The following is a 23,675-nucleotide window of genomic DNA, read 5'->3' as shown; positions in this document are numbered from 1 at the left end:
CTAGATCTTAATTGAAAGGAAAAACCAGCTGGCACTAGACTCCCTGGAATGACTCACACCCATAATATGAACAGTAACTATACAGCTCCACTTTAGACTTCCGATTTGATTTCACCCAGTTGAGCCACCAAATTACTCACACCCAATATTTGTTATGTCGATCGGTGGTGTTTCAACATGTAGAATCGTTGGGAAATGATTTGAAAATGACCACCGAACTTGGTCAGAGGCAAGAGGACGGCCACCCGCTGTTTTAAAGTTCTCAGCTGTCAGTTGCTCTGGTGTCCTCTCTAGAGGTGAATATTTGATGGCAGAGGCATTAGCCATTGTATGAAGAATGACTCTCTGGATGCTGAACGTTAAAGCAGGATTTATAACTAAAGTACAATAAAACCGCCACATCCTTTAATGGATTGTTTTACGTAAGTGACCACGATGTGAGATGTAATTAATTCAAATGAAGTTTATTTTTAATAAAAATGTAAGATTTCTAAAACAATGAATTGAGCTAAATGGTACCCTTTTTTTTCTACCAACATCACCTTGAAAATAACCCATATCTTAAGCATACTACCTGTGAAACATTCCTACACCAAAACATCACCTGGCTACCCATTTGAATTACAGTAAGTACAAGGAATTTTCAACCAAAATCTAACTCCAGGCATGTTTACTGGAAGCGATGTGTGGTGAACAATCAACAGACGAGCAGGGATGAAGAAGCTGGAGAGAAGATGTTTTGAAAATTACACTTGTGAGACCCAACACTGGGCAACAACCTTTAATGCAATCAAACAGCGGTACTACATGAACACATTCGAAACACTGCAATGTTTTCATCCCGATTAAAATACAGTTACACAACGCCCACTCCACCAGCCACACACTGAAGGCAATCTTAACCCAAATAATACATCCAGAGGAACTCCAACCACATCACAGTTAACCCACAGTGCATTAAATCTATAGAATTCATGGGGAATTAAAGATGTTTGCCCCATTTAAACATTTATAAATAAAACAAAAAAAAAACAACTTTAAGTCCATACATATGTTCCTTTACAAATAGATCCTCAGACATTAAATGCAGAAATCATGTAAACAGCCAGATCAATGCAGGAGGCTGTAAGCCAGTGGGGGCCCTTTGGTCAGCTCTAAGACCAGAGGCAGAAATCAGCAAGAAACCTGGCAAGCATGGAGGCTGTAAACCAGTGGGGGGGGAATCTTCATACATTTTGCAACACACAGGACAGACAAATCACTACATTGCATATGACTATCAAATTGGGACAACTGTACACATTGTAGAGAGAAGACCATATTTATGGAGCCATTTTTTATTATACAATAATTTATTTGTATTTTGTCATTCATTTATTTTTTTCCTCCTTCAGCAACATAAGACAGATTGGTGGAGAGGTTGTTGGTTTATTTCGTGGACAGGATGAGGGCCACGATGAGACCGTAGAGCCCGAGGACCTCGGCAAAGATTAAGATGAGGATCATGCCCACGAAGAGCCGGGGCTGCTGCGCCGTGCCCCGAACCCCCGCATCACCTACAATACCAATTGCAAAGCCAGCTGCCAACCCGCTCAAGCCCACACTCAGCCCAGCACCAAGATGAAGGAAACTCCTACAACAGAGACAGAGGGACAGGGGATTACCATAGTATCAATACAGTGGATAGGGTTACTATGTTACCGAATGAACACATGACAATAGTAAGATGACATGTTTTCAATTAACGACTAACAAAATACTGGGCAACAACTTTTTTTTTATGGTATATAGATTTCATCTAATATTAATGTCAGGCGTAATGGATTGATGGACCAGTTGCCTCAGAGCCTGTTAGAAGTATTAGGAATCGAGGGGAAATGCAAATGGAGACAATGTGTAGAAATAAAGGGAGATGTCAGACTGACTTGTAGAGGGTGACCTTCTCGGAGATGTTGTTGGCGATGAGCACCGCTACCACCAGGCCGTAGATGGCTATAATACCCGCCATGACCACTGGAATGATGGACTTCATGATGAGCTCTGGCCTCATCACTGACATGGCAGCAATTCCTGTTCCACTCTTAGCCGTGCCATAGGCTGCTCCCAAGGCTGGGGGGGGGGGGGGGGGGGGAGAAGAAAATTAGATCCATTGAGATATAGTAAATATTTAAACACAGAATAATCAACAAGGGGCTATGCGTTCTATGGAAAACAATGAGCGATGTGGAAGGCGTGTTCCACGACATGCTAACTGAGTGGAACTGACCTTCCAAGGAGTTACATTTACCAAAGAACGCAGAGCCCAGAGTTGATTATCCCCTTCATACAATGGCTATAATTTAACACATTTGCCACTAAAAATGTGTTAAATTGACAAATGTTTTCAACATCCACTGAAGTACACACACATATATATATACACACATATATATATATATATATACATATATATACATACACACATATATATATATATTATATTAATATATATACACATACAAAAGTATGGACACCCCTTCAAAATTGTGGATTCGGGTATTTCAGCCACTGCCATGCAGTCTTCATAGACAAACATTTGCAGTAGAATGGCCTTACTGAAGAGCTGTGACTTTCAACATGGCACCATCATAAGATGCCACCTTTCCAACAAATCAGTCCTTCAGATTTCTGCTTCAGAGCTGCCCCGGTAAACTAAGTGACATTGTTAAGTGGAAACGTCTAGAAGCAACAACGTCTCAGCCGCGAAGTTGTAGGCCACACAAGCTCACAGAACAGGAAAGGCGAGTACTGGAGCGTGTAAAAATACTTGGTTGCAGTACTCACTAGAGAGAGTTCCACACTGCCTCTGGAAGCAATGTCAGCATAAGAACTGTTCATCGGGAGCGTCATGAAATGAGTTTCCATGGCTGAGCAGCAGCACAAGCCTAAGATCGCCATGCGCAATGCCAATGTCAATCTAGACAATTCTGTGCTTTGGGAGGCCCTTTTCTGTTTCAGCATTACAATTACCCCCCCCCCCCCCCCATGTGATCCCTGTGAAAATGGCACTAACAGAGAGGGTTGCCTCACTTCTAGTTTTTAGGAAACTGCGCATTTAAAAAAAAAAAAAAAAAAAGTATGTATTCTCTTACATTGTTTGCCCAGAAAATGTTATTAGATACAGCCGGGAAGAACTATTGAATATCAGAGCGGCGGTAACTGACCAGGAATATGACTTACCAAAGCAGATCCTTTGTTTGCGTCACCCTGGGCAATTGAACTGATAGAGGCCGACCCAAAACAAGGCCGGTCAAGGAGAGGTGCTCGGAGCGGTCTTCTAGTCCGACTTAGGCGACACACACACCATCCACCGCTTTCGAGTATATTACTTGCTAATGTTCAGTTCCTGGATAATAAAGTTGCCGAGCTCAAGGCAAGAGTTTCTTTCCAGAGAGACATCAGGAATTGTAACATACTCTGTTTCACAGAAACATGGCTCTCTCGGGATATACTGTCGGAGTTGGTCCAACAATCTGGATTCGCAGTTCATCGCGCCGACAGGAATAAACAGCTCTCCGGGATGAAGTACGTTTCATGATTAACAACTCGTGGTGAAATTGTAACACACAGGAACTCAAGTCCTTTTGTTCACCTGACCTAGCATTCCTCAATCAAATGCCAACCGTATTATCTCCCAAGAATTTTCTTTGGTTATAGTCAAGGCCGTGTATATCCCTCAAGTTGATACCACGACGGCCCTCACTGGACAAACTGGAAACCATATATCCTGAGTTGAGGTCTACCGATTATGATATTTCAACGCCGATACCGATTGGAGGACCAAAAAAGCCAAGACGCGATTTTTATATATTTGTAATAATGACAATTACAACAATAAATAATGAACACTTACTTTAACTTAATACAACACATCAAAATCAATTTAGACTCAAATAAATAAACATGTTCAATTCCGTTGAAATAATGCAAAAACAAAGTGTTGGAGAAGTGCAATATGTACCATGTAAAAAAAGCTAACATTTAAGTTCCTTGCTCAGAACATGAGAACATATGAAAGCTGGTGGTTCCTTTTAACATGAGTCTTCAATATTCCCAGGTAAGAAGTTTTAGTTTGTAGTTATTATAGGACTATTTCTCTCTATACGATTTGTATTTCATATACATTTGACTATTGGATGTTCTAATAGGTACTTTAGTGTTGCCAGCCTAATCTCGGGAGATGATAAGCTTGAAGTCAAACAGTGCAATGCTTGAAGCACAGCGAAGAGCTGCTGGCAAATGCAGGAAAGTGCTATTTGAATGAATGCTTACGAGCCTGCTGCTGCCTACCACCGCTGAGTCAGACTGCGCTATCAAATTAGACTTAATTATCATATAATACCACAGAAATACAAGCCTTGGGTCATTAATATGGTTCCGTATTTTATTTAAGTCTAAATATTGCTGTTACATTGCACAAATTCCCTGACTGCGTGCAATGAACTCGAGAAGACACAATTTGCCTACTTATCTTTTTTGGGCTAGGGGGAAGCATTTAGAATTTTGGATGAAAAGCATGCCCAAAGTAAACTGCCTGCTACTCAGGCCCAGAAGCTAGGATATGCATATAATTGGTAGATTTGGATAGAAATTTCTAAAGTTTCCAAAACTGTTAAAATAATGTCTGAGTATAACAGAACTGGCAGGCGAAAATGGCAGGCGAAAACCTGAGGAAAATCCATCCAGGAAGTGCTATTATTTTGAAATGGGTGTTTCTCCATTGAAAGACTATCCACCATTTAAAGAGATATAACCCAGATTCCATACCCTATGGCTTCCACTAGCTGTGAACAGTCTTTAGACATCGTTTCAGGTCTTTATTCTGAAGAATGAGGGAGAATGATCAGTTTCAATGAGAGGCCAATGGAAAATCCTCAACCTGTTTGGTGCGCAATCCCGAGAGCGCGTCTTTGTTTCTCTTTAATATTGACAAAGCTATTGTCCAGTTGAAATATTGATTATTTAGACTAAAATCCCGAGGATTGATTATAAAAATCGTTTGAAATGTTTCTACGAACTTTATGGATATTATTTGGAATTTGTCTGCATTTCAGCCATTGGAGGTTTTCGGAAATAAAGAGGGACTTTATCGAACAAAACAAATATTTATTGTGTAACTGGGAGTCTTGTGAGTGCAACCATATGAAGATCAAAAGGTAAGTGATTTTATTACTATTTCTGACTTTCGTGACTAATCTACTTGGCTGGTTATGGTTTGTAATGTTGCGTGCTGACCGCTGTCCTCAGATAATCTCATGGTTTGCTTTCGACAAAGCCTTTTTGAAATCTGACACGGCAGCTGGATTAACAACAAGTTAAGATTTATTTTGATGTATTGCACTTGTGATGAAATGAAAGTTTACATGAAAGTAAAATATTTAGTCATTTAATTTGGCGCTCTGCAATTTCACCGGACGCTCGCATCCCACTGATTCATAAGAAGTTAACAAAGCAAATTTGAGGAAAAGGCTGCCTAAATTCTATCAGCATATTGAATCTAGTGCTCGCGATGGAAAAACAGTTGATCACTGTTACTCGAACTTCCGGGATGCATACAAGGCCCCCCCTCGCCATCCTTTAGGCAAATGAAACCATGACTCAATTTTGCTCCTCCCTTCCTATAGGCAGAAACTCAAACAGGGAGTACCCTTGCTAAGGACTATTCAATGCTGGTCTGACCAATCGGAATCCACACGTCAAGATTGTTTTGATCACACGAACTGGGATATGTTCTGGGTAGCTTCCGAAATAAATATTGACGAATACATAGACGGTGACTGAGTTTTTTCAGAACGTGTATAGGAGATGGTGTACCCACTGCGACAATTAAAACCTATCCTAACCAGAAACTGTGTATAGATGGCAGCATTCGCGCAAAACTGAAAGCGTGAACCACCCCATTTAACAATGGCAAGGCAACTGGGAATATGGCAGAATACGAACCAATCCCTCCACAAGGCAATCAAATCAGTATAGAGAAAGTGGAGTCGCAATTGAACGGCTCAGACAAGAGACGTGTGTGGCAGGGTCTACAGACAATCAGACTACAGGAAAACCAGCCATGTTGCGGACACTGACGTCTTGCTTCCGGACAAACTAAACACCTTCTGCTTTGAGGATAACAGTTTCACCGACGCTGCCCGCTACCAAGGACTGTGGGCTCTCCTTATCCATAGCCGACGTGAGTAACATTTAAAACGTGTTAACCCTCGCAAGGCTGCCGGCCCAGACAACATCCCTAGCCGCGTCATCAGAGCATGCGCAGACCAGTTGGCTGGTGTGTTTACTGACATATTCAATCTTTCCCTATCCCAGTCTGCTGTCCCCACATGCTTGAAGATGGCCACCATTGTTCCTTTACCCAAGAATGCAAAGGTAACTGAACTAAATGACTATTGCTCCATAGTACTCACTTCTGTAACGAAGTGCTTTGAGAGACTAGTCAAGGATCATAATCACCTCCACCTTACCCGTCACCCTAGACCAGCTTAAATTTGCTTACCATCCCAATAGGTTCACATTCAATGCAATCACCTTCACCATCCCATCTGGACAAGAGGAATACCCATGTAAGAATCCTGTTCATTGACTATAGCTCAGCATTCAACACCATAGTACCCTCCAAGCTCATCATTAAGCTCAAGGCCCTTGCTCCGAGTGCTCCGCCCCCTCCTTGTACACCCATGACTGCGTGGCCAAGCATGCCTCCAACTCAATCAAGTTTGCAGACAACAGTAGTAGGCTTGCTTACCAACAACGATGAGACAGCCTATAGGGAGGTGGTGAGGGCCCTCGGAGTGTGGTGTCAGTCTCACTCAACAAAACGGTGATCGTGGACTTCGGGAAACAGCAGAGGGAGTACCCCCCTATCCACATTGACGGGACAGCAGTGGAGAAGGTAGAAAGTTAAGTTCCTCTGCGTACACGTCACTGAAACGGTCCACCCACACAGGCAGTGTGGTGAAGGCGCAATAGCACCTCTTCAACGTCACGTGGCTGAAGAAATGTCGTCACCTAAAACTTTTACAGATGCACAATTGAGAGCATCCTGTCGGGCTGGCTGTATCACCACCTGGTACGGCAACTGCATGGCCCACAACCTCAGGGCTCTCCAGAGGGTGATGCTGTCGGCACAAGGCATCACTGGGGGAAAACTACATGCTCTCCAGGACACCTACAGCACCCAATGTCACAGGAAGGTCAAAAAGACCATCAAGGACAACAACCACCCAAGCTACTGCCTGGTCACCCCGCTATTATCCAGAAGGCGAGGTCAGTACAGGTGCATCAAAGCAGGGACCGAGAGACTGAAAAATAGCTTCCATCTCAAGTACATCAGGCTTAAATAGCCATCTATAGCACAGATAGTAAGCAGCCTATATACACAGACTTGAAGTCATTGGACATTTTAATAATGTTTGCATATCTTGCATTACTCAACTCATATGTTTATACTGTATTCTATACTACTCATCCATATTTATATATTCTTAATTCCATTGCTTTACTTGGATTTGTGTGTAGAGTATATGTGAGAAATTGTTAGATATTGCTGCACTGTCAGAACTAGAAGCACAAGCATTTCGCTACACCCACAATAACATCTGCTAAAAATATGCGTGCATACATTAAAAAATGGTTTGTCGAGATCTGTGTGGAAGAACTTGACTGGCATGCACAGAGCCCTGACCTCAACCCCATCGAACACCTTTGGGATGAATTGGAACGCCGAGTGTCCAACCTCACTAATGCTTGTAGCTGAACGCAAACAAGTCCCCGCAGAAATGTTCAAACATCTAGTAGGAAGCCTTCCCAGAAGAGTGGAGGCTGTTATAGCAGCAGGGGGACCGTCTCCATATTAATGCCCATGATTTTGTAACGAGATGTTCAAAAAGCAGGTGTCCACATACTAGCTTCACTACAAGTCCAAACGTAAGTTTACTAGATAGCTACAGTAGTTACCGTGGTAACATAAAACAGACTTGCTAGTTTAGTTAACCAAACCATCAGTCCAACTTGCAATTATGAAAATCGAATTCAACAATACCAACACTGTTTTCAATTAGACTTTTGCTTTAAAAAGCAGCTCAAACAAAACAAAAAATGTACTATAGCCATTGAATTCTACCGTGCAAATATACCGTAAGTTACAGGGAAATAATGCACGCTCTAGAATGCCCTTCAAGCCAAATCGGGAGTACGCAACAATACCATGATATAATTATGTACCATTTAATTCTGTGATTAGAGAAATGTACAAATAGAGTAGAATACAGAGTTGAGCAATATGGAGGAACTGAAATCGATTAGGTAACAAAACTCCATAGTTTATGTTCCCTGTACAAGGGCAACGTAGCTACAGCTGGGAAATTCTTGTGTATGAGGAAATGTCCAGCATCATGTGCTCCCACACTGAAAATGAGCTTGACTGCGGATCTCAAACCAGTCGCTCCATTTAACAGTTACGGTTCAGGGCAAATTCTCTCCACCTCAACCCATAGATACCATCAGGGAACGGAGAGCTGAGGTTAACCCTGTCCATTCAATGGCTTTAAAAATGTATTTTTTTAAAGGCTTTCATCCTGTGCAAGAGTGGCAGAAATCTAATTCACTCCACCTCCCTGACTGCCTGAAGAATAGACTCATTAGGTTCTCCATACAGGAAGCTGCTGACTTCAGACCAGCAGAATGTCACATCCCTGCAGACAACAAAGCAGCAGCTCAGAAAGGATACAAACCAGCACCAGTCGCCACAGAAACAATCTGATGTCACATTGGCAGCACTCAATAAAATAGATTACATTTCTATGACAGCGTTAAACCAGTGTCATGTAAAAACATTCCCCGCTTAAAAAATGTTCACGTTCTGATCAATTGTGACGTTATGTTTGAAAACGTATGTGACATCTAAACCGTTTGAGCTAGAAAGTATTGGACCCAGTTCTAAAAAGCTGCGACTCAAACATGAACGGGTTTCCCTTTTTGCACTACAACACCCACAAAATTCAGTGGACTAGTCCGAAGTCGGACCCAATAACATTGCCAATAATATTTTTTACTCACGAAAAAGGTCTAACACCTGAAACATTAGAAACTATTTGGAGCCAGGTCTAAAAAGCTGACTCACAAAAGCATTGTCCATTTTGCTCTATGCCCACAAGCTTCATCTGAAGTCAGAACCGAGAACAATCAGAACGTGAAAATTAGCTGGGAACATTTTTACATAACAAGCGGCAGCAGGGCACTAATGTAATAGAGGCCCAGCAGAATGCAGTCAGCACGCCGACAGGAGGCTCAAAACGACAGAGACCAGGATGCAGACAGCCAGAGTAGTCAGAGTGCCAACGTCTGCAGGAGAGGCAGACCAGTGTTGTGATAAAAATCAATACTCTCATGGGCCTCTAGAAATGGATGTGCTCGGTCGGGGGGGGGGGGGGGGGGTGACAGGCCGCCGTGGTCGTGAATCAGGCAGAATGGGCTGACGAGATTTCTCCCACGTCAGCCATGCATCACCCGCAGTGAGATCACACTAAACTGAAAGCCCTGAGGTGGCTACGACTGACCAGAGCGTCTAATATGCAACCTAAGTTGCAGCTACTGCCTGAGCCACTCTTCCCTTGTCCTTCTTGCACAATGCTACTGGACAAGATACATATTATGTTTGCCTCTACCCAGCAAGGAGTGCTAAGAAGCTCCAGGATATAGCAATAGTATGTGAATATGACTTCAAGGAGAACTTTGGGAGAAATTATGCCCAAAAAGAGTGAATTATCCAGTTCGATGTGTTACATGTGGAGATTTGCATTTACTGTGTAAATATTACAACACACTAGAGTTTGACTCCCTAGACCTTTAAATCTCTAAACAGGTCTCTTGCACTGCAGACTGACCACAACACCCAGGGAATATGGAATGGGTGGTGGATCAATGATGCTCCTTTGTGAATGTCTATGTTCAGCCTCCATGAGTACTAAAGGGAACATTGGATTCATCTTAGACTATGCTCTCTCTCTATGAGTGAGTCCTTGTGTGTGCAGAATGAATAGGACAGGGTCTGTGATTATTTTTTTGCTTGATCCCATTTTCCCCCTTTTGTTTTTCTAGGTTCTTACTCTTAAAAAAAGAAAAAAAGAAGTGAAAAAAGAAATGTCCACAATGCTTAAACCACACCAGGAGACCACTTGAGGTCTGTGGAAAATCTACAAAATGTAGAATTTCAGGTGTAGTTGCCCTTTAATTAAATTGTGCACCAGCCAGAGATGGTTGCCTGGATAGCGATATTTCAGTAGCACTCATCTGGTTGCAGATTTAGCTAAACAAAATGGCCACTGGATTGATATCATGATTATTTGCAAGTTAGGCAAAGACTAGAGGTCTTCACAGGTCCAAAAAGTTGGACCCCCATCCGAAATGGACATAAATACATTTAAATATAGAGACCCATTCTGAACGGACCAGAGGAAACCAGACCCATATCGACATGGTCAAATCTAGACCCTGTCCGTACAGTGATGAAGCAGCAGAAATGTCATTTAAGCTACTTTATTAACCGGAGCAGATAAGGCGCGAATGGAGGGAGAGAAAGGTGTCGCTCTAGCAGACGGGGTAGGGGCCGTGCTTGTGGGTAAGTGACGAGGGAGGTAGAGACAGCAACTAACTAAGCAGACTCACGCTATAGTAAACTAATAGCTGCCATTTCTAGGTTATTTATCTAATATGATTACATTGTAAGTCTTGACTGCATCAAACCAAGAGACACTAGTTAAGCTAGCAAATGTTAGTTGAGGTTGCAGTGCATGCACTCATCCTACAGTTACAAATAACTCCATTCAGAACATTATGTATCAGCCTACCTGTTGGCTCTTGGTAGTTGTAGCCTATCCTTCTTCTTTAACTGTCAATTCCATCAATTTATTAGATGTCCCAACATGCCACACACAGAGGCTCTATGAGTGTAGCTTATTGCAGCTTTGATGAAGTCAGTTAAAAGTACACATACCCGAGACTATCATATCAGATCTGACCCAGACCCATGACATTTAGAATTCTGGTTCCAGACCCCGCTAGGGTCCTTGATCGGGGCTCGGGTACAGGTGGATCCGTGAAGACCTCTAGCATAGGCAACTTTGTAGGTGGCTAACATATAATTGAGGTGGTTTTTGGGAAAGGCTTTCCATTTACCAGAATATGGTTGTCATTACATTAGCATCATCGATAATGGCTACACAAAGAGGTAGACAATCACGCACACAGGGGCATTCCTTTGTTGTTGCCTATTCAGAAAGTTTAAGGAAAATACGAATCACTGATGCTTTTTGTTCACGTTCTTTGGGCAAATTAAAGAATGTTGTAAATTCAATACATTTAGTGAATTTCCTACTAAGTTCAATACGTTTTTTTAATATAGATGGAATCACGGAATTGCATTTTGTCTGGATTCCGTCTGCAACGCAGATTTTATAGGGCCCTAGCATTGGCACAGCAGCTACAGAGTGAAAGAATAGCATATTTCAACATGGTTCTTCAAGAGTTTACAGATACTTCACATGGAAGAATGCAAATATGTTCTTTCAGTGGGCTAATACAATTTGAATCAATAAAACCATCCATCTCTTAAAGTAGGGATTCCTACCAATCTAGCTATGTTGCATCCAACCAAACAACAAAAGCAGTCCAACTGACTACTTGGTTAACAGTAAAGTCAACAAGAACATTTTAGTTATGTCAGCCCTTGAACATGCTTCAGGACACATCCCGTGGCATGTAGCCTCAAGAAATGTCATACAGGTATCCAGAGAGCTCCATGTACTGTCAAGGCAGCCTGAAACAAGGCAGTGTCTCTGGAGCTTTGTGTAATGGTGGCTCTAGACTAGAGGAAGTGACTGGCAAATCCTTAAAATATGCACATTGCAGCCAGCCACCCGCCAGACCCCTACACAGACTTGTCACAAGACTGATGCCATCTATGCAAGGTTAAGTTATTCTGCTCCAACCTTGTCAGGCCATTGAACAGATTCACACATTTTAAGTGAGGCAGTGTCACGTATTAGTCTATTTTTAAGACAAAGTAATATCAAATTAGAGGCATTAAAAAAAACTTTACTTCATATTCAACACATGTGAAATAGGTGTTTCCAATGACATCAGAGTGCAATTTTAACCAATTATGAGTAGGCATTGCCTAACAGTCTACTAATGTCATTGTAAACACTTAAATTCCTCTTTTTTACTACAAAACATAGCACGTTTCTATGTTCACATATGTTGATTGGTGAGGAGATGAATATGAAGTTGGAATATATCCCTATTTAGACCTGATGCATTTACTGAAGACTTGTGTAATAGCCTAGCACTTTCTCAATCCCTCATGGTAGGGAAGTCTATCCACAGAAGGGTTGATGTTACAGCTAGGGCCGTTACTGTGACCGTACTACCGCAACACCAGCGGTCACAAGTCATGATGGCAGTCAAATTCCACGTGACCGTTTAGTCACGGTAATTAGGCTTCTCCAGGCTCTGATGCTGCGGATGGTCATTAGAAGCCAACAAACTTGCTAACTGGTACTCAGCACTGTCCCTCCAATCGCTCTGACATCAACGTAATCCAAAATCTAAATCAAACACTACATGAGAGCCCATGAGCTCATGTTGAGCAACATTTCTATAGGCTATGCAATTGTGAAAAAAACAGAGTGATGGCCTCTATTAAAAATAGGAGCGCATCAGCTCCTATAGGCTAGGCGTACTATATTTCTCTTCCAATATCGTCAATATGCACCTCGGAATAGGACAAGAACCTGCGCATTTGCGTCCCCGATGTGTCGGTCTTCACTTGTAGCCTTTAAGAAAAACCAGATCGCATGACCGGGAACCTTTTGAGTGCGAGGTTGCAGTTGGGAGAAAGGAATTTTAATTGTTATATTCAGCCCAACGGCACAATGGACACCACCCCCCAAAAAAGGCATGGATGTTTTTAGGGGGCATTATGGCCAAACAAAGGGAATGCCACTGGGAAACTCAACACATTATCAAGTGCTTGTAAAATTGTGAATGAGAGACTGATGAAGTGTGTACAGCCTGCACAAGAAACAAAGCAGCGCTCATGCCTTTCATGCAGACTTAGAATGAATTAAAAAAACAAAAACACAGCCCAATGTTTGTATCACAACTAAAGTTACAAATAAAGAAGCATATAGGAGTACCTATTTCTTTGTTAACCGCTCACCACAGAAAAGACGCACTCCCTCAAATAATTCGGAGAACATATCCTTTCCATTTTACTCAGCTATGTTTAATTGTATTCTTCATACTATAAAATATTGCCACAGAATTCTAAGCAAATCTTGTCTACTAGTGTAGCCACAGCCATTTCAGGGCAACTGTGACTGTCTTAGAAGAAAATAGCAGCATTCTACATTTTATTCATATCATGTTTCTTTAGACCCATTTAAAATAATGGATTTATTGTGACATGTAGGCTATATTACATGCATTTACTACTTTTAAAAATATGTTTCAAAATGTCTGCATCTGTGGCTTGTAGGCTGTGCGTGGAAGCCAGGAGATGCTAAATGTGTATATTAAGTAACTTTCAACTACCGTGAGACCGGCAGTTATTTGCTTGACCATCACCAGCTAATGAAATTTCATGACCGCAACAGCAGCACCTCAGGAGCCTAACACTACTTCGTATAATTTTTTTTTTTTTAATCTCCAGATAAGTATTGTGAACAGCTATTATCATGCCACAACCCCTAAAGTGATAGCTTGCAGCTTCCACTCTGACCCAAGGTAGTATTTTGTTCATGCAATTACTTCCATGTTGAAACAATGAATGACCCTCACCAAAAAGCTGCCCTCATGCACTCTCATTCATAAACCAAGACCAACCATATAGTGTATTAGGAAATAGTCGGAAAGTATTCAGACCCCTGGACTTTTTCCACATTTTGTTATGTTACAACAATATTCTAAGTCTGAATGAATCGCTTTCCTCAATCAACACACAATACCCCATAATGACAAAGTGAACACAGGTTGACATTTCTGAAAATGGGGGGGAAAAAAAAATAAAAAAAAGAAAAAAATAAACACACCTTACTTACATAAGTATTCAGACCCTTTGCTATGAGACTCGAAATGGAGTTCAGGTGCATCCTGTTTCCGTTGATCATTCATGAGATGTTTCTACAACTTGGAGTCCACCTGTGGTAAATTCAATTGATTGGACATGATCTGGAAAGGCACACACACACCTGTCTATATTACAGATCTCACTGTTGACAGTTCAAGTCAGAGCAAAAACCAAGCCATGAACTCAAATTATCAGTAGAGCTCCGAGACAGGATTGTGTGGAGGCACAGATATGGGGAAGGGTAACAAAACATTTCTGCAGCATTGAAGGTCCCCAAGAACAGTTTCTTCCATCAATCTTAAAATGGAAGAAGTTTGGAACCACCAACACTCTTCCTAGAGCTGTCCGCCTGGCCAAACTAAGCAATCGGGGAAGAGAAGACTTGGTCAGAGAGGTGACCAAGAACCCGATGGTCACTGACAGAGCGCCAAAGTTGCTCTGTGGAGATGGGAGAACCTTCCACTCCACCAAATCAGGCATTTATTGTAGAGTGGCCAGACGGAGGCAACTCAGTAAAAATAAAAAAAGGCACGACAGCCCGCTTGGAGTTTGCCAAAAGGCACCTAAAAGGACTGACCATGAGAAACAAGATTGATCTGATGAAACCAAGATTGAACTCTTTGGCCTGAATGCCAAGCGTCACGTTTGGATGAAACCTAGCGCCATCCCTACGGTGAAGCATGGGTGGCAGCATCATGCTGTGCGGATATTTTTCAGCAGCAGCGATGCTGGGAGACTAGTCAGGATCAAGGGAAAGATGAACGGCGCAAAGTACAGAGAGATCCTTGATGAAAGATCCTGAGCGCTCTGGGAGCAGGTGAAGACTGGGGTGAAGGTTCACCTTCCAACAGGACAACGACCCTAAGCACACAGCCAAGACAACGCAGGAGTGGGGTCTGAATACTTTCCAAATCCACTGTATATACACAGTATATGGCCCGATTTGCGCAGCGGTCTAAGGCACTGCATCTCAGTGCTTGAGGCATCACTACAGACACCCTGGTATCACAACCGGCCGTGATTGAGTCCCATAGGACGGCGCACAATTGGCCCAGCGCCGTCCGTGTTTGGCCGGTGTAGGCCGTCATTGTAAATAAGAATTTATTCTTAACTTCTTTGGGATAGGGGGCAGCATTTTCACTTTTGGATGACTAGCGTGCCCAGAGTGAACTGCCTCCTACTCAGTCCCAGATACTAATATATGCATATTATTATTATTAGATAGAAATTGGATAGAAAACACTGAAGTTTCTAAAACTGTTTGAATGATGTATGTGAGTATAACAGAACTCATATGGCAGGCAAAAACCGTAGAAAAAAATCCAAACACGAAGTGGGACATCTGAGGTTTGTAGTTTTTGAACTCACCCCTATTGAATACACAGTGGGATATGGGTTGCTGCACTTCCTAAGGCTTCCACTAGATGTCAACCGTCTTTAGAACATCGTTTCAGGCTTCTCGAGTGAAAGGGGGCCGGATAGGAGCGGTTTAACTAAGGGGTCTGCCTGCAGCCTCGTTCTCAGTCACGCGCTTTCACATGAGGTAACTCTCGTTCCATATACTTTTCTACAGGCAATGGAATTCTCCAATGGAATTCTCCAGTTGGAACATTATTGAACATTTATGATAAAAACATCCTAAAGATTGATTCTATACTTAGTTTGACAAGTTTCTGCGACCTGTAATATAACTTTTTGAATGTTTCGTCCGACTGGACCAGATGGCGCTTTTGGATTTGTTTACCAAACGCCCTAACAAAAGAAGCTATTGGACAGAAATGAACATTATCGAACAAAACAAGCATTTATTGTGGAACTGCGATTCCTGGGAGTGCATTCTGATGAAGAGCAAAGTGAATATTTAGAATGCTATTTTTGACTAATGTTGAGCATAGTCCCTGTGACCAAGAACGCCAACGTAACCCGTCTAAATGACTATTGCCCCATAGCACTCACATCTGTAGCCATGAAATGCTTTGAAAAGGGTAGTCTTGGCTCACACCACCATCATCCCAGAAACCCATTCCAATTCGCATACTGCCCCAACAGATCCAGAGATGATGCAATCTCTATTGAACTCCACACTGGAACATAAAGTATTCTTACAGTAGCTTGGTTAAGATAATACACAACAGATAAGAGGTCAATGGGGAATTACCGCTCAATAGAAATAGTTGTCTATCATTACTCAGTGTATTTATTCCTCCTCTGCGTTGTTGCCAGTCAGCGCCTGGACCGACTACCAATTAAGAGCAGGGGCCTGACGCAGATGAGGCTGCAGACATAACAGGCCACTACCCTGTCGATACGACGCAGGCTCAACTGATGACCAACAACTCGGAGCAGCCATCGCCACCGCGCCCAATCAAATCTAACCTGTTATCAAATGATTAGGTCATCGATTGTGCTTTAAAGCTAAATTAAAACCCATGGTAGTATTCCAAGTAGGGCTGACCCCATTTAGTCGACTGTTTGGTCTCATACATATATTGCTTGGCACACGAGACACCCGTCTGACTCACACCTGTCTCAGTGGACTAATCCATTGCGTAAGCCGCAGGGATGGCACACAAGTATCACCAATAGTACATTTACTATTCTAATCTACAACGTTAGTTTGGTTAGGGTCATTTGTTAATGCATTCAATATATTATTTCAGTCTTTTACTGTTCTCATTGTCGGAGTGGACAAGTTGTTTGCTGGCCGCACAACCTAGGCTACGCTTGTGAGGAACACATTTTAGCTTATTTCATTCCATTTACAAGTCTATTGTTTGGGGCGCTCATGTCAATCAATGTTGAGTAAGGACACGCACCTGATTATGCATAGAAGTAGATCAAGGCCACCTGGCCTGCTTGCAAATGTAGGCCTATACATTTGGGGGATCTGATAATATTTCTGATTGTCTTCACCATTGTTGAGCTTCTCAAATAAACATTTTCTTCACCTCAAAACAGCAAGTAAACAAAGTCTGTTTTTACATCCATTGAGAATGACAATACAGTTGCTACAGACAAGACATTTTCAGTGAGACAAATCAAAGGCGAAATCCATTAAAGCCAAGCTAATGGAATTCTTTGCCCTTGACAATCAACCGGTCTCTGTCGTGGGTAATGTTGGCTTTCGCCAACTGGTTGAGCACTGGTACACACTACCAAGTGAGCTATTTTTCAGATTTCAGTCACACAGTAATAGCGTCACTGCTATTAGCTTCACCACATACATACTATGGAACGCCGTTTGGGTCTTTGCAATCAAAAGATACAGTAGCACTGTCAAAGCTGTACAAAAAAAATCTGCAAACAAGCAAACGCTGGCCACGAACGATGCGTTTACAATACAGCATTGGTAATAAAGCACTCATTTGTTCGACCGCAACAACTGGGGTAGCTAGCACCAACACAACCAGCCTGAAAACAATGACCAGTTGAAACTGCAGTAATTTTCATTATTCTTAGCAATGATTTAAGAAACCTTGTGAGTAGGTATTAGCTAGGTTGCCACTTGTTGTTCACCTATTGAAATTGAACTTCAGCTAGCTTCATCTGGCTAGTGATGCTCGACCCGACCGGACCGGGTTAGGATTAGGCACAAGTAGAATTTGCGGTTTGCCTTCAAAATAAAAGTGTCATTGACAGTGATGCAAATGAATACAAATATAATTACTTTTATTTTGAAAGCTAACTATTGTGGCTTGCTTCACATAGATGGGTCCAACCATTAATCAAATAAGAACTGTTTTATAAAGTAGGGTTATTTTATATGACACCTAGCTAGCTATATAGTTAACTATAGCTACTGAAACATTGTTGTGTTATTTGACTTGTATCTTTTTTGACAAAAAGAACCAAACCATATAAATCCTGGTTGAGAATGAAACGACTGAACAAAACAGCAAGTACGTGAAAAAAAAAAAAGATTGTTTTACTGGTAATGGGGACATACATAAACGTCAACAAAACTGTCAGTGGTGTGTGTAACCTTTATTTAACTAGGCAAGTCAGTTAAGAACAAATTCTTATTTACAATGATGGCCCGGACGACGCTGGCCCAATTGTGCACCGCCCTATGGGACTCCCAATCACGGCCGGACGTGACACAGCCTGGACTGTGGTGACGCCTCTTGCACTGAGATGCAGTGCCTTAACACACATGGACGCAGCGGTCTAACTATTTAACTGTACTAGAACGCTTAAAAAGGGCAGTAAAAAATGTTTATCGGTATTATTTTGGCAAGGACGATATCGGTCAAAAATGTGAGTATTAATTATTTAATCAGTGCTTAAAGCATCAGACAAGCTAAGTAGCCTACATATCGTTTATTTTATTTAAACACATTGTAAAATGTAGACGATTGGTCGAAAGAAGAGACTACTCCCGGTCGACCAAGATGTGTATTTTATTTGTTGTCGGGGACTGCCCTAGTTCCAAGGCTATTCATGATGCCTCTACTACAAGTGAGACTAACCAACATTTGTGATTCCATTACGGTGCCTCCACCTTGCAAGAGTTGATACCTCCCACTTCGAGTCAAGACATGAAAGACTATAATTAACTAGGAACTGCAGTAATATGAAATTAGTGTGAGACTGTCTTCACAGGCTGCTGTATAATGCACAGTTCACATACGTTTCAGTGGGTGTGCTTAACCACATTCTCAAAGAAATCAACTCCAGTCTACAATTATTACCTTTTAAATTATCATGAAGCACAATATAGGCAATGGTTTACAAATGCATACACAAATCAGTAGATAATGTGTAAATTACCAGTTTGTTTCTCAATCATGGTAGTGGTGGTGTTGTAGTGACGTCGCATGATGGCAGGCTCACGTTTCCTGTAAGGAAACTTAATGCTGCTGGGCCTGAAATCACCGGTGTCCCTGGTGGCCCCCCTCCAGATCACTCCCACTGCCAACCACAGGGGCTACCCACGCTGGCCTGTGCTATCGCTACCCATAGGAGCTCTGGGTCAGCACTAAACACATATAGGGCTCATGCTAGGTTAGCCTCTTGCTAGTGTGTTTCCTACATACAGTAACTACACATTGGGTATAAATGAATGCATTTTAGTGCAATCAATAGTTTCCTCATATTACTTGCAATAATTTCACCTGACAGGAACCTCTAGGTGAGAGGATCACAACCCCAGCAACAGTTTTGAAGAGGAGTAAAATTGGGAATACTTAACGCAAACGGACAACTGGGAACAAACACCCTTCCACCACAAGTCATTACAGAGTTGAATTAACTACAATAGACAGGCGGCATGCCGCCACCACACAGCACAGAAAAGGAGAAAATAGTGTCACACACCCTCCTGCTCCTAGCAGTAGCTGCACGATTCAATATCCCCAGTAGGTCAAGCCCTCTATATTAGGGTTTCCGAACTCCATGGGTGTATGTTTTGGTTTTTGCCCTAGGCCTACACTGCAGATTCAATTAATCAAAGCTTCATGATCAGTTAACCAACTCATCATGAAGCTTTGATAAATTTAATCAGCTGTGTAGCGCTGGTGCTGAGATCGCTGGCTTTTAAATTGTAGAACCTGGGAAAGACCAATCACTTATACAGTTGAAGTCGGAAGTTTACATACACCTTAGTCAAATCCATTTAAACTCAGTTTTTCATTCCTGACATTTAATCCTAGTGCTGAGCGATTGGTGCTTTTTGAGGTTGTTTCGGGTTTGATTATTTAAATACATTATTGCAATCTTAAATTAATTTTTTAAATAATGTTGTTTGAATGCTGTAACACAGAAAACAATTCCAAGTCCTACGGTTGTTAGCGACTGCTCATCACTTAACCACCACATTACCTCGATAAAACATTTCAGTTGTGTATATTACATTTGTTTTAGGCTTATTTGACAACTATTATTTCAGTCCAAGTCATCAGCTCATCGCAGAGCTGCTGCCTATGCGGTCTGACAAACACTATTTTAGTAGTTCTTCAAAGTAAGGTATACTTTTATGACTGCTGAACACCAACTATCAATCTTTGAGGTATCGCTACCTGAAAATAAATCAAAGAAACTGCTCGCTCTCTCCCGATCACGTTCTACTGTCTCTCGTCTCAGTCTGGACAAGTAGGTGCGCAATGGATGCTGGTCATTGTAGTTAGTTTAGCTCAGAAAACATAATTATGTAGAATATTGGTTGTTGGAAACTACAACTCCCTACTACATGGTACAGTTTGGGCTCGATCTGATTTACACTACATATCCAAAAGCAGGTAGACACCTGCCTGTGGAACATCTCATTTCAAAGTCATGAGTATTAAAATGGAGTTGGTCCCCCCCCATTGCTGCTATAACAGCCGCCACTCTTCTGGGAAGGCTTTCCACTAGATGCTGAAACATTGCTGCAGAGACTTGCTTCGATTCAGCCACAAGAGCATTAGTCAGGTCAGCCACTGATGTTGGGTGATTAGGCCTGGCTCGCTGTCTGCGTTCTAATTCATCCCAAAGGTGTATGATCGGGGTTGAGGTCAGGGCTCTGTACAGGCCAGTCAAGTTCTTCCACACCGAAATGGTTTGTCTCACACCTCGTGCACAGGGGCATTATCATGCGGAAACAGTTCTCCAAACTGTTGCCACAAAGTCGGAAGCACAGAATCATCTAGAACAGGGGTTATTAAACTTTTTCAGCCTGGGACCCAAATGAGATCGAATCGCCGAGCTGACAAGGTAAAAATCTGTCGTACTGCCCCTGAGCAAGGCAGTTAACCCACTGTTCCCCGGGCGCCGTGCATGTCTATTAACGCAGCCCCCGCACCTCTCTGGGTTAAATGCGGAAGACATTCCAGTTGAAGGCATTCAGTTGTACAACTAGTAGCACTATGCACAAAGCTGGTGTAGCCAGCAGATCCAACCCGCTTGCTAACAGCTGCACTAAAGTCAGACAGCATTCCTGTGTATATTAAGACACCGTGGATATGGCTCAGAAAACATACCTCAATTAAGGCGTGTATCCCAAACTGATACACCAAGAACATTGAAAGACATTGAAAAAGTAAACTGCAGTTTGTCTTCATGCTAGCTAGCAGTAGCAACAGCCCACGTTGCGTTGAGCAACAAAATAGCTGATTGGCTGACACTGCCAACCCAAAATGGCTGCTGTGGCTTATGCTGAAGTAGTTTCAGGGCCATATCTCTTGCCAGCTCCTTGGGTGTCAAAGGAATGTTGTTTGACCCTAGTGCAGCTTTAAACAAGCTGATTGAATTGTGGTATGTCGCAAACCATAAACCGACACAAATAATTGAGAAATGACTTCTCAACGCACATATTTATCAAACATTATTTTGGAGGTGTGGTTACTGGTAAAGACACAGTTTAACAAAATACTGGGCAACTTGATTAGCTAGTTATTGTTGTCTTATGGCATTTTTCACCTAGTCCCAGTTTGTTCTACCTTACAATGCCTGCTTTGTTATTGTTGGAAATGACACCTGCCCACGTTGCTGGTAGGTAAAATTATAACAAAAAACGACTTCTGGAACTGAGGTCATCTATAGGGGTGAGATCTATCATGAGGTTTACTATAGGGAAATATAGGTATATCTATTTAGCCAAATATCTCGCAATTTGTATATCTTTGAATCAATTTCAATCTTCTCTTTCTAATTTATGTATGGCTGGGCAGCATACTCTCATCAATTGCTAGCCCCAAAATACCTTTTGCCCTTGTAACGCTGAGCCCCCCTCACCCCCCACCCACTGTTTTCCTATGGAGAGGCATGCTGGTACATTTCGCCAAATATCTCGCAATGTGTATATTTAGATTGTCAAGTCGGACACCATTTTAATCAGGATAATATCCTCGCTTTCTAATTACATAAGGTTGGGCAGCGTACTCTGCTTTCGTCGATCGCTAGATCAGAAACAGCAAATGTTTCCTCTTTATGCAGACATAAGCACACTTGGCACCATTGATGTGGGGATGTTAACTTTCTACACGAGTTGTTATTTTTCCTCCTAAGAACAGATTGTAGTGGTAAAATAAAGGGATACATCTTTGGGTGCCATTAAGGCTAAATTGAACTCACTCCAGTTAACATGCTCTGCGGAGGTAACTTGCTATGGGATTGGGCTAGTGTTCCAGCTCAGACAACCTTCTGACATTTCCAGCCTTGGGTGAATTTAGACTCCTATTGTCCAGCCTACTAACGTGACATACGCCAATGACAATTCATGGACTCTCGTCCAACTCCATCCCTTGGTTACCTGTCCGACTAACGTTAGCTTTGCCTGGCTAACTAGGATATGTATTAGATAGCAAGGAAGTATTGTTACTGAACTGGGTAGTTATGAGAACGAGTTTGGATAAAAGCTAACTTACATTCACTACGCAGATACATGACTCAAGTGCGTATACGCTAAGTTAGCTATGCAGCTAGTCAACTGGGTTAGCTTGCTACGTAGCTAATTAGCTGGGTTAGCTAGCTCGTTCGCTGTCACGCTAGCCGTTTCTGTGCTGGTTTCAGGCATTAGAGATGCGGTTTGAATGGACACATACCAATTTAAATGTAGCTATGGTAAAGATAGTAATTGAGTTGTGTGATAATTACCGCTGAAAACCATAGCTGCAGAGGCTCCCATCACTGCGAAGAACGGAGAGTATTCGGGGCTTTCGGACGACATTCTCGGTTTAAAAGAATACCAAACGGATATTGCGGTTCCCCTTAATGGCTTACCGACTACACCTATCGACGGCCACACGCTCTTTAAATGTAAACTGGGAAACCTATGTAGCTAACTAGAGATGTATTTGGACAAGTCACGAATCTTCTGTTAAATACACCGCGGAGCAGCAGCACAAAATGGTGAAGCGGAAAATATCACCTGACTGGCCAAACCCCATCAACTACTATATGTAGGGGAGGCGCTCACAAGTACCTCTAATAATGATTTACTGCAGCACATCAAATTGGATTTAAATTACAAATAAACAATTCGATATATTTCTGATTTAACCCATCCAAAGTAAATGCTTTATCCTTAGATTATGTCCATTCTTTTTTAAGGTAATCCCCTATTGTAGTCTATTTTGGTGTGCTCCGCTGCAGGGTTTCCCTTTGAAATCTCTCTAGCAATGTCGGAGTGGCATTGACTAAAATAGAATACAGAATATACAGAAGTTTACATGCACTTAGGTTGGAGTCATTAAAACTCGTTTTTCAACCACTCCACAAACTCTTTGTTAACAAACTATAGTTTTGGCAAGTCGGTTAGGACATCTACTTTGTGCATGACACAAGCAATTTTCAAATGGCTGACGGTACCACGTTCATCTGTACAAACAATAGTACGCAAGTATAAACACCATAGGACCATGCAGCCGTCATACCACTCAGGAAGGAGACGTGTTCTGTCTCCTAGAGATTAACGTACTCTGGTGCCAGAAGTGCAAATCAATCCCAGAACAACAGCAAAGGACCTTGTGAAGATGCTGGAGGAAACGGGTACAAAAGTATCTATATCCACAGTAAAACGAGTCCT

General features: G+C 42.1%; 1 protein-coding gene across 1 annotated transcript; it reads right to left on the bottom strand.

Moving 5' to 3' along the window:
* Positions 1-450: 450 nt before the first annotated feature.
* Positions 451-23,061, bottom strand: LOC110498798 (V-type proton ATPase 16 kDa proteolipid subunit). Its single transcript, XM_021575424.2, has 3 exons — positions 22,745-23,061; positions 1,926-2,109; positions 451-1,633 (listed from the first exon to the last, which is right to left on the bottom strand). The coding sequence occupies exons 1-3, from the start codon at positions 22,815-22,817 to the stop codon at positions 1,429-1,431; spliced, it is 462 nt and encodes a 153-aa protein (XP_021431099.1). The 5' UTR covers positions 22,818-23,061; the 3' UTR covers positions 451-1,428.
* Between the last annotated feature and the right edge of the window lie 614 nt (positions 23,062-23,675).

This window comes from Oncorhynchus mykiss, chromosome 20, assembly GCF_013265735.2.
Source record: "Oncorhynchus mykiss isolate Arlee chromosome 20, USDA_OmykA_1.1, whole genome shotgun sequence".
NCBI classification, from domain to species: domain Eukaryota; kingdom Metazoa; phylum Chordata; class Actinopteri; order Salmoniformes; family Salmonidae; genus Oncorhynchus; species Oncorhynchus mykiss.
The sequence above is the reverse complement of the archived record's forward strand: the minus strand, read 5'-3'. Positions and strand labels throughout refer to the sequence as shown.